Source organism: Clinocottus analis, unplaced genomic scaffold, assembly GCF_023055335.1.
Source record: "Clinocottus analis isolate CAN_PGR_092001 unplaced genomic scaffold, fCliAna1.0.p SCAF_4, whole genome shotgun sequence".
NCBI lineage: Eukaryota > Metazoa > Chordata > Actinopteri > Perciformes > Cottidae > Clinocottus > Clinocottus analis.
Window position 1 is genome coordinate 10,727,749 of NW_027176153.1, and position 12,556 is coordinate 10,740,304.

General features: G+C 40.5%; 1 protein-coding gene across 3 annotated transcripts in view; it reads right to left on the reverse strand.

The window, feature by feature from the left end:
* The window catches only part of cfap74 (cilia and flagella associated protein 74), a 46,302-nt gene extending 33,783 nt beyond the window's left edge, over window positions 1-12,519 (reverse strand). The window contains exons 1-14 of one of the 3 annotated variants that reach the window (XM_068598395.1): window positions 12,403-12,519; window positions 11,882-11,983; window positions 11,660-11,741; window positions 10,753-10,911; window positions 9,856-9,954; window positions 9,662-9,766; window positions 8,481-8,654; window positions 7,950-8,060; window positions 6,776-6,872; window positions 5,700-5,857; window positions 5,335-5,542; window positions 5,077-5,232; window positions 2,273-2,431; window positions 1,145-1,263 (exon numbers count right to left, since the gene is read on the reverse strand). In XM_068598395.1, coding sequence (XP_068454496.1) covers window positions 1,145-1,263; window positions 2,273-2,431; window positions 5,077-5,232; window positions 5,335-5,542; window positions 5,700-5,857; window positions 6,776-6,872; window positions 7,950-8,060; window positions 8,481-8,654; window positions 9,662-9,766; window positions 9,856-9,954; window positions 10,753-10,911; window positions 11,660-11,741; window positions 11,882-11,978 — 1,724 coding nt within the window. In that variant the 5' untranslated portion in view covers window positions 11,979-11,983; window positions 12,403-12,519. Of the gene's footprint in view, window positions 1-1,144; window positions 1,264-2,272; window positions 2,432-5,076; window positions 5,233-5,334; window positions 5,543-5,699; window positions 5,858-6,775; window positions 6,873-7,949; window positions 8,061-8,480; window positions 8,655-9,661; window positions 9,767-9,855; window positions 9,955-10,752; window positions 10,912-11,659; window positions 11,745-11,881; window positions 11,984-12,402 lie in introns of all 3 variants that reach the window. The other 2 variants (XM_068598394.1, XM_068598393.1) reach the window with 2 other exon arrangements.
* Window positions 12,520-12,556: the final 37 nt, after the last annotated feature.

Sequence of the window (12,556 nt, forward strand, 5' to 3'; positions counted from 1 at the left end):
ATGTGAGTTAAGATCAGAGGACTAGATGGCGATAAGTTCGGACAAGTGTCCCAGCACGAAGGCTCATGAGCGGCACTAGTAGTTTCCAGCTGACCCTGCTGTTGCCCGGGAGACTCTTCACTCAGTCAGGCAGAAAGAGAAGAGACGAAGAAACCACATCGAGTCACGGGGGAGCTGATGGGAAAGTGATACACAGCGAGTGACCTGGAGAACAATGCATCTCTGCTCGGTCTGTGGGCTGCTGGCAAAGAGAGCGCGCGAGAGAGAGAGAGACACAGTTAGAGAGAGAAAGAGAGAGGGGACTGACTCACTGAGCTGAGTCTCATAAGAGGAGCTGTGATCGTGGTGGTACAAGCTGGCATCAATACGTGGGAGGACAGGCTTTGCTTTCACGTCCACTCCGTCGTCTTTTAAAATGACAAGAAGTGCTTGTATTGAATTCCTACGTGGTGATACATCAGCAAATGTTTCCATGTGATGATTGAAGTGACCAAACACACACAGTGGCTTCACAGGAGCTTCAACATTTGCTGTTGTACACACCTCGAGCTCTGGTGTCGTTCCAATATGCTGAACAACTGTGCTAAGTTGTGTTTTATCTTTGTTAGATAAATATATCAATAGATGGGATTCATTTTAGGTTTTTGGTGAGTTGCTTGGTGTAATGCTGTGTGTGTTTGTTTGCACCCCACAGAGGCTTCACAGTGGCTTCTTTCAAAGTCTAGGCTGTTAATTTGAGTGATGGGAGTGATGGGACGCTCTGTAAGGATGCTGTATTGACATATTACAAAAGGGACAGTTCAACAATTTTGGCACCTTTCTGTGGTATTCACCGAGAAAATAAAGATAAATGTAATCCCAGTGCGTTCAGTACAGTGAGGTCCAAGTCACATGTCACCTTCTATCATCCAGACTTTCATGGAATTTGGATGGTGAATTAGATGACTCTATTTGATTTTGCAGACTGGCGTCCTCTTGACATTTTTTAGGTAGCAGTCAAGGAATTGAAAGTCCCCTTTAATTTTTTCTCGTTTCCAGGTCCTGGGGAGTACGTCAGAGCGTTGTCAGAGTCCAGAGTTGAAAAGAGTTTACCAGACCTCCGTACCGTGGCCACTACCGTCGTGTTTACAATGTAAAATCTTACTTGACAGAGAGGAAATGATTCAGTTTGGTGGAAACCCTGAGGAGCTTGCAGTAATTGGTGATGTAGCTGGTGTTAGTCAGGACGATTCTCTTCTTATACATCATCCCAAGTTCAAAGTCCTAAAAATGAAGATTCACTGTAATGTCACTGTAAATTCCTCAACAACAGATTACAGAAAATAAATCGGCTGTTTTTTAGACATACAGGCTGGGTTGCACCAACAAGGATTAAATTAATCCTGGTTTAGAGTTAAGCCAGGGTTAGTAAATCTAGGTTTAAGCTGGTTTATATTTAATCAGAGATGTGTTGCACATCTTAACTTTAACCCTGGATTAGTTAAACTACTTTAAACTAGGGTTAAAACAGGATTAGTTTATGTTCAATGTCTGCCATGATGGATTCCGACGAAATGTAAACAAATTCACAATGTACATTTAACAAATACGGAACTAAATAACCCTAAATAAATGTAATCTTTTTTCTAAACTAACCCTGTAGCATAAAATCACAAAGCTACTAGCAGCTGGAAAAGTGTTGGCACAGCAACGTTCCTCTCACTTCCATGCTTGATTGCTGGTCCAACCTTCACATTGAGGTTTATGACAGACTCCTTTGTGAATCTATACGCTGTGAAAACTCGCTGTTGTCATAGAATTCAATTGGGTTTAACTTATCTCTTATTTTCCTGCGAGGAACTCCTTCCTCTAACTCCATCCAGCGAAGATATGCAGCCATGTGGTCAATAAAATGGAGATAAACCTCCTCCAGGGGTGGTTTAAATATAACTGCTAATCCTGGTTTAGTCTTGGTTTAAAATAACTGGTGCAACAGATTTGATTTTAATCTTGATTTAAATGAGAATTAAACCGAGATTACCAAAGGGTTAGATTTAACCAGGATTAATTGTAAACTAAGGTTAAACTAGGTTTAAAGTTTGGTGCAACTGGATTAAAAGACAAACCTGGTTTAAACCTAGTTTAAGAGTTAATCCTTGTTAGTGCAACCCAGCCAGATAGTTTTAAACAGGAAAAATGCACATATTGCACAAGTTCATTATTATTCTTTGAAGACATGGATTTCTATGACAAAGTATCTTCAGGATGTGCATTCTGCAGAGTGGTGAGGTACCTTGAAGACGATGACCTCTGGTTTACTGATGAATGGAGGCAGTTTCAACTCCTTTCCATGAACCTTTCTAGCAGGAACGTTCAGCTTTCCACTGGTCGTTGCCGGTGCTTTCTGGTTCACTTCTGTTAACACCAATGGCGCTTTCACATTTAGGAGCTTCTGTAACCACAAAGGGGAGCAACAGCTGGTTGAGTCTTTACACATAATCCCACACTAAGACTTTTAATTGTCACAGCTCAATATAACAAAACTGACATAAAAATGCCTCTTTAATGTATTTTCAGAGTATGCCTGATGGCCTTCAAACTAAATCTAACCTTCTATCATCACAAATGTTTTCAGATTTATGATCCCTCCTACTCTAAATGCTACGTGTGAATAAGACCTGTATGTAATGTTTCCGTTAAGATTGAGTGGAGCTGTACGTGTGCACCACATGTCATAAAGTGTGAAAAATATGTAATGTAGGATTATTAAACCCTTAAATAAGAAAATAAGATTAAAACAATGTACTTCCTATGGGCTTAGTCTGCTGCAATATTAAAAGAGACAGATTCATCATCTGCGTATGGACTTGTCGCTTTATCTTTAGCTGAGTCGATTGGACACTTTGTCAATTTCCCATTGTTCAAAACTATTATTAGATATCCCTTGTACATCCCTTATCCCGTATACATTATCTTATTGTCAGTACTGGGTCAATATATATAATAGTTGATATTACCCTTAAAGATAGAACCTAGTTAGAGAACCTGATTCTCTACATCACCTATTTCTATTCTCCATACAAATGCTCCCTCATCATCATGCAGAATATATGAGAAGTTGTCAGATATTGTAACATTTAAGTTATTTAAGATGAAGAAAAAGAGCTACGCTGTGCGTTTAGTGTTCAACATGTGAAAGTGTTTTTTAAGAGCACCACTTGACTTCTCCTGGTCTTTTAATCCCTGCTCTGTTCTTCCTGCATTGTAAAGCTTTTGATGTGAACTGACATTTCATCATTGCCCCTACTCATCAATCATCTCATTAGCTTTGTTACATTGCTGTGCTCAACTATCACACACGCCATCCATTACTGTGTTGAGAAGAAGCCTTTGATGAGGGAATGAGTCTGATCCGCTGGGAGGAGGGAAAACGCTTCCATTTGACTCGCCACTGACTCAGAGCTGCGAGCTGCTGCGAGCTGCTGCGAGCTCGGAGGCCTCCGAGGCTCCAGTGCGATGAGAAGCGATGACTTAACGTACTGCGTTTTGAGTGTGTGTGGATAGACTGGATGAGCGAGACAGCCGACTTTCCTCTACCGCAGCAAGCCAGAGAAACACTCTAACAACGACTAATAATAAATTATATAACAATACCAGCTTTGCACTTTTAAATCTGTAGTGTTCTCAAACTGTTAGAAAGTCAGTTCTAGTTGCCTCCAGGCGCTCTAATAGTCTACTGTTTGCTAATGTGTTAGTCCGACTTTGGCCCCAGATATCATTGTGATACTTTTTTTTGCAACAAATAAAACAAATTGGCCAGTCTTGTTCACCTGATTCTAGAGAGGCCCTTTAATCGGGTTTGGACGTGACCACATATTTATGGCGATGATAAAAATGCTGATGATCATCATTGTTATTTTATCACCTTCATTATCAGTCGTAGTATCATCGTTATCCTATTAATGAAGGGTTTTAATGGATTTCATAAATGTAGCCACGGATCATTTTGCAAGGGGAGGTAAGTAAGAGTTTGTAAAAGTTTCTGAATTGTGAGAACCGGCTTCCTCTGTGCATCCCGGGTTCTGAAGACAAATATTTGTGGTGCACACAGTGCAGTTAATAATGCTGTGAGGGGCCAGCTGCTGGAGACACGCACAGATACCACTGGAGAGAATGCACCACAGATAATGTTGCACCGTCTTTAAGAATGATTGTCAACGGGCTCTCAAGCAGTCTTTGATTATATAACACTTGAACTGCAAATAATATTATTTTAATATTTTTCATGTTTCTTTTTTTACATTAATCAATAGTAAGTAATAATAAAAAGAAAATAGTGAACAATGCAATGTCTGAGTTTCCAGGGTGACATCTTCAAGTTTCTTGTTTACTCTGAAACCCAAATGTATATAAATTTAGCTAAAACGTAAAACAGTAAAAAAAAAAAATTGAAAAAATGAATGAATTTGAGAAGCTGTTTAGCCTAATCATGACTTTGTTACAAAAATTGTTGTTGAATAATTTTCTGTTGATTGATGAATTAATGAATCATGAAATTACTTTTTGGGGTTCCAGCACTAATTACTCACATCCGCAATTTAAATCTTCCGGTCAAGCGAGCAAGCTGCATGTCAAACCCCGATGGTGGTGTGAGGGTCACGGGGAGGATGTGGAAGTGCCCCCTTAAAAACAAGCACCCTTAATCTACCTGAGTCTATAGTGCAGGAACGAGAACGCCATCCCTTACTGACTTTCCAGCCGCAAACTGTCTTTATTGGGACCCACTAACAAGCATGCACCCTACACCCCAATTTCTAGCAAATCCGATTAAATCAGTAAACAATAACTCAGATTAATCAGCTTTGTTATTTACATCGAACCTGCAACGTAACTATTCCCAATTGATTAAAAATTGTCTTTTTAGTACAATTATTTTCACACAAACTGCTTCAGTTTGTCGGCGGGGAATTCAGCGGTCTGAAAATAGGAAATAAAATATATTTGTGGCTACTATGCATGGGACATGATTTATCAGTGTTTGAATGCAACAGCTTGCAAGGATTTGCTTTTGGGTGGCAGTTGCTGGTTTTAGTGCACCTTGTAGTTCTGGTCCCACAGCCCAGAGAACTCAGGCTCAGCCAGGCTGTCAGCAAGGCTCTGGTGGTCCCCTTCCTGTTCCACGCTTTCCTCCAGGTCCCCAACATCAGAGGGGTCTGACGACGAGCTGCTGAGGTCACTGAACTGTGTCAACTGCTGAACAAATGCACACACAGACACACACTATTGTTTCAATTCACTCAACCTCTGTTAACAGCCATTACACAAATGCCATCTGGGATGCTTCAAAACACTCACGACTGTGGCGCTCTCTTCTGACGGGGGGCTGGGATCCAGGTTGCGCAGGAGCTTCTCTGTCACTCTCCCCAGAGATGGGAACTTGTCAGCGGTTGAGGGTTTGGGCAGCAGCGCCTGGTGCCTGTTTCTGCTTTTTACCAGCTGTTCCTCCTGAAGGATTTTGGCCACAATCTCCACTCTCTTTGACTTCTGCCTCCCCTCGAATTCCCTGAGAAAGGCAAATCAACAACGTCTGCATTTTACCGAAAATGTGGTCATGTATTCCTCAGCGCACTGCGAGAAAAAACACCCACACACTGCTGCATTGAGTGGGAGTGGAGGACATGCATGTGGGAGAGGAGAGGAGAGGAAAAGAGAGGACGTACGCTTGTTTTCGTTTTATCTGCTCTAGTTGTTTCTGTTGGTACATATGCTTGATGCTGTTGATTCCTTGGGCCTCAAGGGATTCTCTCAGTTGTCTCCGTTGCTGCTCTTTCTTCTGGGCATTTGCTTTGGCTCTGTTTTGTTGGACCCGTAAGCTCTCCTAAAGAAATCAGATTAGTGAAGCTTTATTTGACCCCATCGCGTCATGTGAACTAAGACAGGTGTCTCACAGCTGTACCTGTGAAATGTACTATGAAATGTACCTGTTGAATGGTGAATTGTGAATTACAGCACTCAGCATGATGATGGCCATATTGGAATATTATGATACATAAAAAACAGCACGCATAAACAGCCCCGAGCTAAATTTAGTGCTTTCTGGGATCCATGAGGGGGTGTAGTAATGACAATGAAATGGAAATGTGGTTTCTGCTTCACATCTCTTCTTGCTGAGAGGAGAGTTTGGTCAGAAATCCAAATCCTAATGGCACAGTAAAAATGCATGATGAGTTCCTTAGGCTTCTCAATGTAGTTGACCAAATGGCAGTCTTGTTTGAATGTAGAGTGAGTCATTTCCAATGTAAGATACACATGATTGGAGACATTATTCCAACTTCAATAAGTCACACTCCACACTAACACTGACGTCTCTCCCATTAAAACACTGGTATTCACACAAAGTTACAGAGCCCAGTTGGTGTCCTGGGAAAAACACATATTTTGTCTCCTCTATGCTTTGCTTAAAATGAATCACAACCCTTGACTGTATTAATAATTTGTTAGACAAACATTCGAAAAAGACATTCAGTTTGTAGAGTTATAAGTGTGCTCAAGTTGACATGTTTGTACAAATACAATTAAGCAAAGTTGTAACTTTACAATGTCTTTAAAGCTAAATACACAAAATATAGTTTGTACTTTAATCTTGTTCACTTCTGCCCTTTGGATTTAGTCTTTAAATGTATTGAACTATAGATATGGTGGCTATAGAAAAAGTCTATATTACACAGTGCTCGAGCTTGTGTTTCTCAATACTACTAACACAACTGCGGTATCAGTTTTGAAAGGTTTCGCTCACTTTGGTGGCCGCTATGTTAGTTTTCAGTGACTTGACAGCCTGAATCCTCTTCTCCAGCAGCTCCCTGTTCTCCTGCTCCGCCTCTTGCTGGTGCATCCTGAATAAAACAGGGACAATACAAAAAGCACGTGAATGCTCAAGTGCAGGTGATAAAAACTAATCGGCTGTTACTATTTGGGATCGGCATGCAACACTGCGGTTCATTATCATGGCATGAGAAATGAGCATTACCCAGAAATAACGTATACTGTTAGGAAACACTGTTCCAATTACATGTACGTATTTATAGAAAATATATCAATTTAACCGGATACATATCTTTCTATGACAACAAGGATTTTTACATAGAATAATGACTTTCATAGGGAAATCAATTGGATGAGGAATGGCAAGCAGGTGAAGTATTCAGGCGTCCAATTGGCTGATAGCTTCTTTTACTCTTCGAAGCAGGAAATTTATGTTAATCAAAAGTAGAGTATTTAATAATTTAATAGACAAATTATATTTATATTTTGCTTGGTGGCACGTTGTCATGGTAGAGGCAGGGCTTTATTTACCATTCTCTGCTTGATTATCTGACTCGTGGCACTCAGCCCCAAGCCCATTGTTCCCGACGAAAATGTAAATCTTAAAAATCGAGTCCAAAAAAATCTATCGCTTCACTCATTGGTTTTTTAAAAGTCAAATAATTTCCTAAAACAGCGGGTATTGTTGCGTGTAGGAAACACTATTCAAACAGGAGTACATCGTGATACACAAGATGTATGCATTTGTCTTTAGACGTCTGTGTAAGCTTGTCTCATAATAAACTAGTGCTTATGGTCTTGGTAAGGAAGGAACATGTGACCTATTGCTGCAGCGTGGCTCATTGATATGCTTTTAAAAGTTTTTGTTTTTTTTACCAAAATGACGCTCAATAAACTTCACATCAGGACCGGGCTACTCAGGGAACACTACCAGTGATCATTGTATTGTTGGAAAGGAAAATTTTCACTCAAACTGTTCTGTACGGATTTTAGCGACTTCATGTATCCTGTCTGGCCCACTTTTTATATATGTCTGCTAGCGTGAGCAAATGATCAATAGGCTGTGTCAACTCTCCAAAGAGTCGTCTAAGAAACCCCATATTCCTATTTCAGTCCAATCCCTGTTTATTGGCTTAAAAGCTGATTACCTTTTAATGGTCTCTTTCAAGTACTTTGCAGCTATCTTGCGGTTCGCCCGGCCGTCTTCAATCTTCTTCCGATATTCAACCTCCTCTTCCTTCAGCACGGCTTCCTGTGTACTATCACAACACAATCCCAAACACTTATAGAACATATCAGTCATCACACAGATGTTCAAGGTTGATGTCACTGTTCAGCCGTTGCATAAAATAATCAATAAGAAAATGCTTTAGCACAATGTCACAGGACAAATATTACCTCTATACCTCCATAGGGGGAGTGATGCATTGTGTATACTTAAGGCACTTTATTTTGAATTCATAATCATTTACCATGTGCATATAAGTGGTATTTGCTGAAATCCAATGTTACATCTTCTCCTTAATACGTTAATGTACTGAGAGATTAATGAGAGAATAATTGTGTATGCTCAACAGAGCAGTAGTTGTCACACGCACGCACACGCACACGCACACGCACACACACACACACACACATAAAAACACAGGGTGCATGTAAAAGGTGATTGTTTGCCCTACTCCCTGAGATGCTGCATCTTGAGACGCAGGTTCTGGCTGGTCTTCCTCTCCCGCTGAAGCCTAACCGCTGCCTTCTGGCTCTTGATGGCCTGGAAGACCCGCTCCTCTTCCTGCACCTCCTGTCGCAGGAAGGAGAACCTGCCGAGCTCCACCTCCACCTCAATCAGCAGCAGTCTGAGGAGCGATGATGGAGAATGAGATGGGTGTAGATAGGACATGGCAGTTAAAAATGCTGACTGGAGGATTATATTATCTCCCAGTCGCCAAGAAGCTCTAGCTATATTAGGCTTTTGAAGCACAATGCGGCTTTGATTTTGTAGTTTTTTTTATGTGAACAGATCAGTCAACTGAATCAAGTGGTCCATGAGGCAAACACTTAACCGGTGATAATTAGAAAAGCCTATAGCATTCTGAGTATTGGAGGATATTGTTTTCCTTGAACAACAAGCAGTTCCTTAAAACAGAACGAGGCAGCTTTTCTTGCACAACAAGCTAGAAGATAGTGGTTTGAAGCGTTTATAAATCACTGTGACGCAGCTGCACAAAATGTCAAATGAACAGGCTTTCTGACTAAAGAGAGCACCGTTTTAGAAAGAAACACAAGGGGCTGCATTGGCGTGGGCGGTTTGTTGTAGGTACCGCTGAGATGCTGAAATATGATCCGGGAAGTCTGTTTCGAGAAATAGATCCACGGGTCTGAAGGTTTATCAGAAGCCTAAACGCTTTTTTAAGGCCTCTGTGTTTGCTCCCCACAGTGTTAAATCAGTGGTCCCACGCAATGCCTGTGTCCACTCGGAGTGTCCCCCCTGCCCTCCACACACACACTCACACACACAGACACACACATCACCGAACTGCTAACGACTTCATGTCACTACCATACTTGTAATGTTTGCAATATCTGCAACAACGCGTAGTGCACTTTATACTCTCACTGTGAAACTGATTGTGCAATATTGTTTTCACATTTCTATCCCTACTTTTATATATTTTTTACACTAATAGCATTTACATCCTTTCTTGACATTGACATTTTTTATTTTGATTTGATCTTAAGTTTAAGTTATTGTAATTCGATGTAGAAGGAGGACCGAGCAAAGTTATATTTTCATTGTACGAAGTATCTGTCTGTTAACTGTGCATATGACAATAAAAATATCTTGATCTTGATCTTGACTCACTCCTGTTGCTTCAGCCCAGTGTTGATGTGGCCCTCCAGTTCCTCCTCACTCTGCAGCTTGTGACACATGTGCTTATGTTGGGCTCGCAAACGAAACACTGCCACACTGCAGATTGAAATTTAAAAAAAGAGCAGAATACATAAAGGGGTTGGACGAAGAGGAAACATCTTATACGAATGTAAAGAACAACTCACTTGTTGTCCACTGCTCTCTGTTGCTCGATCTCCTCCTCCAGGCCATCCCTCTGCTCCACCAAGCTTTCAATGTTCTGACGACAGGCATTAAGCTCTTCTCTGGCAGAAAAGAAAAAAAAAGAAATGTGAAATAACACAGAGCAGTTGATATAGAAAACATCCCAGAAAAAAAGCCAATCAGAAATGCCATTTTCAAGGCTGTTAAAGTGCAATGTACACAGAGCATCAAGCTCATGGATTTCTTTGTGGACATTGCAATAAAAGGATGGCAATTCTGTGGGCTAACAGGGTAATCCAATGAAGTTATTGAAAAGATGAGAGTGGAGACACACACACACACACACACACACTCACACACACACATACACACACACACCAACCGCTTTGAATTGCCCAATGTTTTTTTTATTATGCTTAATGGCGTGCAAAAGAACAATCTGTGAGCGGGGAAAAAATCAAATCACGGCACATAGTACAGCAAGGGTTGTGTTGTGTTTAGGTTCCATTAAACTTGCGTTTGATCAGAGCACAGCTCTACAGCTCGACTCTGACCTTTGATGTGTTCTGCTACAGAAAAATGACAGGACATTTTTTGTCAGGGACCACACCACAGTTCATCGGGCGCCTAATGGCTTGCAGTGCAGACAAAAAATGTGAAGAAAAAGTGATAGGACATTATATAAAATGTTCTCTCTGCAGCGGAAATGATTTCCTGCAAATAGCTGAATCAATTGGTATTGAAATGATTGGCTCGGAGTGAAGAGGGCAAGAGGGGAATGACCTGGGAAACAATTATGAAATTAAAAAAAACACAGAAACTGAAAAGATTGTGTATGGTTTGCTTTTTCATAGCGCTGCTGTGGCTCTATAGAGGTCTGCTCATTGCCAGGTCCGGACCTGGCTTTCAGCACGTCACGCTCCTTCTGTTGGTGAAAGCAGTCCAGCTGGTCCAGGTTTCGTCTCAGCTTGAACATCCGTGCTGTCTCGGCATTACGCCTCTTCTTACCATTCACGGTCGCAACCGCAAGGTCACCGTCAACATCGCTGTGGTCATCGCTACGGGCAGATGGAAAACTACATTCAGGAAAGGTTGCATGTTTAATGCGAAATCTGCATTAATTGCATAATGTACATGCATAACATTAGACCACTGTCATTACTAGATGTGTTCATCCTCACAATGAACTTTGCTATATATATATATATATATATATATATATATATATATATATATATATATATATATATATATAAATATATATATATATATATATATATATATATATATATGTATATATATATGTGTGTGTGTGCGTGTGTATGTGTGCGTGTGTGTGTATATGTGTATATGTATGTGGACCATAGGTATATATATATATATATATATATATATATATATATATATATATATATATATATATATATATATATATATACATATTTTCTATTTCTTATTTTGTATATATCTGCCATCCCTCCTCTTCTTTTATTTTCTTTTATTACTTATGTTGTGTGTTTAGTTTATTCCATTGATGTTGATGTCTGTAAATGTGACACGCTACTTCGACAAAAAAATTTCCCCATAGGGATTAATAAAGTACATATCTATCTATCTATCTATCTATCTATCTATCTATCTATCTATCTATCTATCTATCTATCTATCTATCTATTTACTATCAGCATACAGAGAACAATACAGAGTCACATTGACTTGACGTTAGACATACTGAGAGGAAAGTAATATGATTGCTACATGAGGTATTGTTATGATATGATCCCCAGAAAAGCAAGAAGCACTCACTCATACAACTCCTCCAACCACTTGAAATCAGGAGAAAGGGCTGGCTCTTCTTCTTTAAAGGCCTCCTGAGGGCCCAGAGCACCTTCTGAAATAAATGTATATTTTAAGTCTCTTTATGGTAAAACAGACAGTTATATGCATGATTGTGAATTGAAGAGATCTTAAAAGTTAAGGCTACAAGCTGCATTTTGCAACAAGGCAGCAACGGGGGCCGTCACTCACCATCACTGTCCTCCTCATCGCTGAGGAGGTGGACACTCTGCAGCGCATATCTGTCTGACGTCACATCGAATGGACTTTCGCTGTCTTCGACGTTCATTTTGCCTGATTCATGAATAACACGTGCGCATATTAGCAGACAAAACCCGCTCAGGACATAAACGTTTTAGAATAATTTCGACGTTTGCGCCTTTTGCTTGTCACAGCGGCAACTGGTCTTGGTAAAAAACTTAATAAAATATCCTTTTAAAATGTTATTTTAGTGGATTAGTGTCGGCCGAATTAAAGACCGACTCCCGGTGGGTTTTCAGCAGACGTTGAGTCGTATGTTTGGGGTGTGTGACATTGCCACAGAGTCAGACGACATTCAATGACCGCATTTCTGAATGGAATTTGGCGGCTAGCTTAATCTTGGGAAGCTAGACAGCTCGGCAGCGAGCAACGTTAATTCACAAGTAATGCAGAATTTAGGCTGTCTGACATTTATAGTTCACAACTTAATTAAACGAACTTCAAGCCGTTACCTCGCTCGTCCGGGGTTTCCAGCTCCTGGCAAGGTATCTTCTCAAACTACTTTTTTTTATTTTTTATTTTTATCTCACTGCAAAAGTTAATCCGCCATGTTCGTTAGTGTTGCCATGGAGACGGGACGCGAGGGGCGAGGCCTCGCAGTCCCTC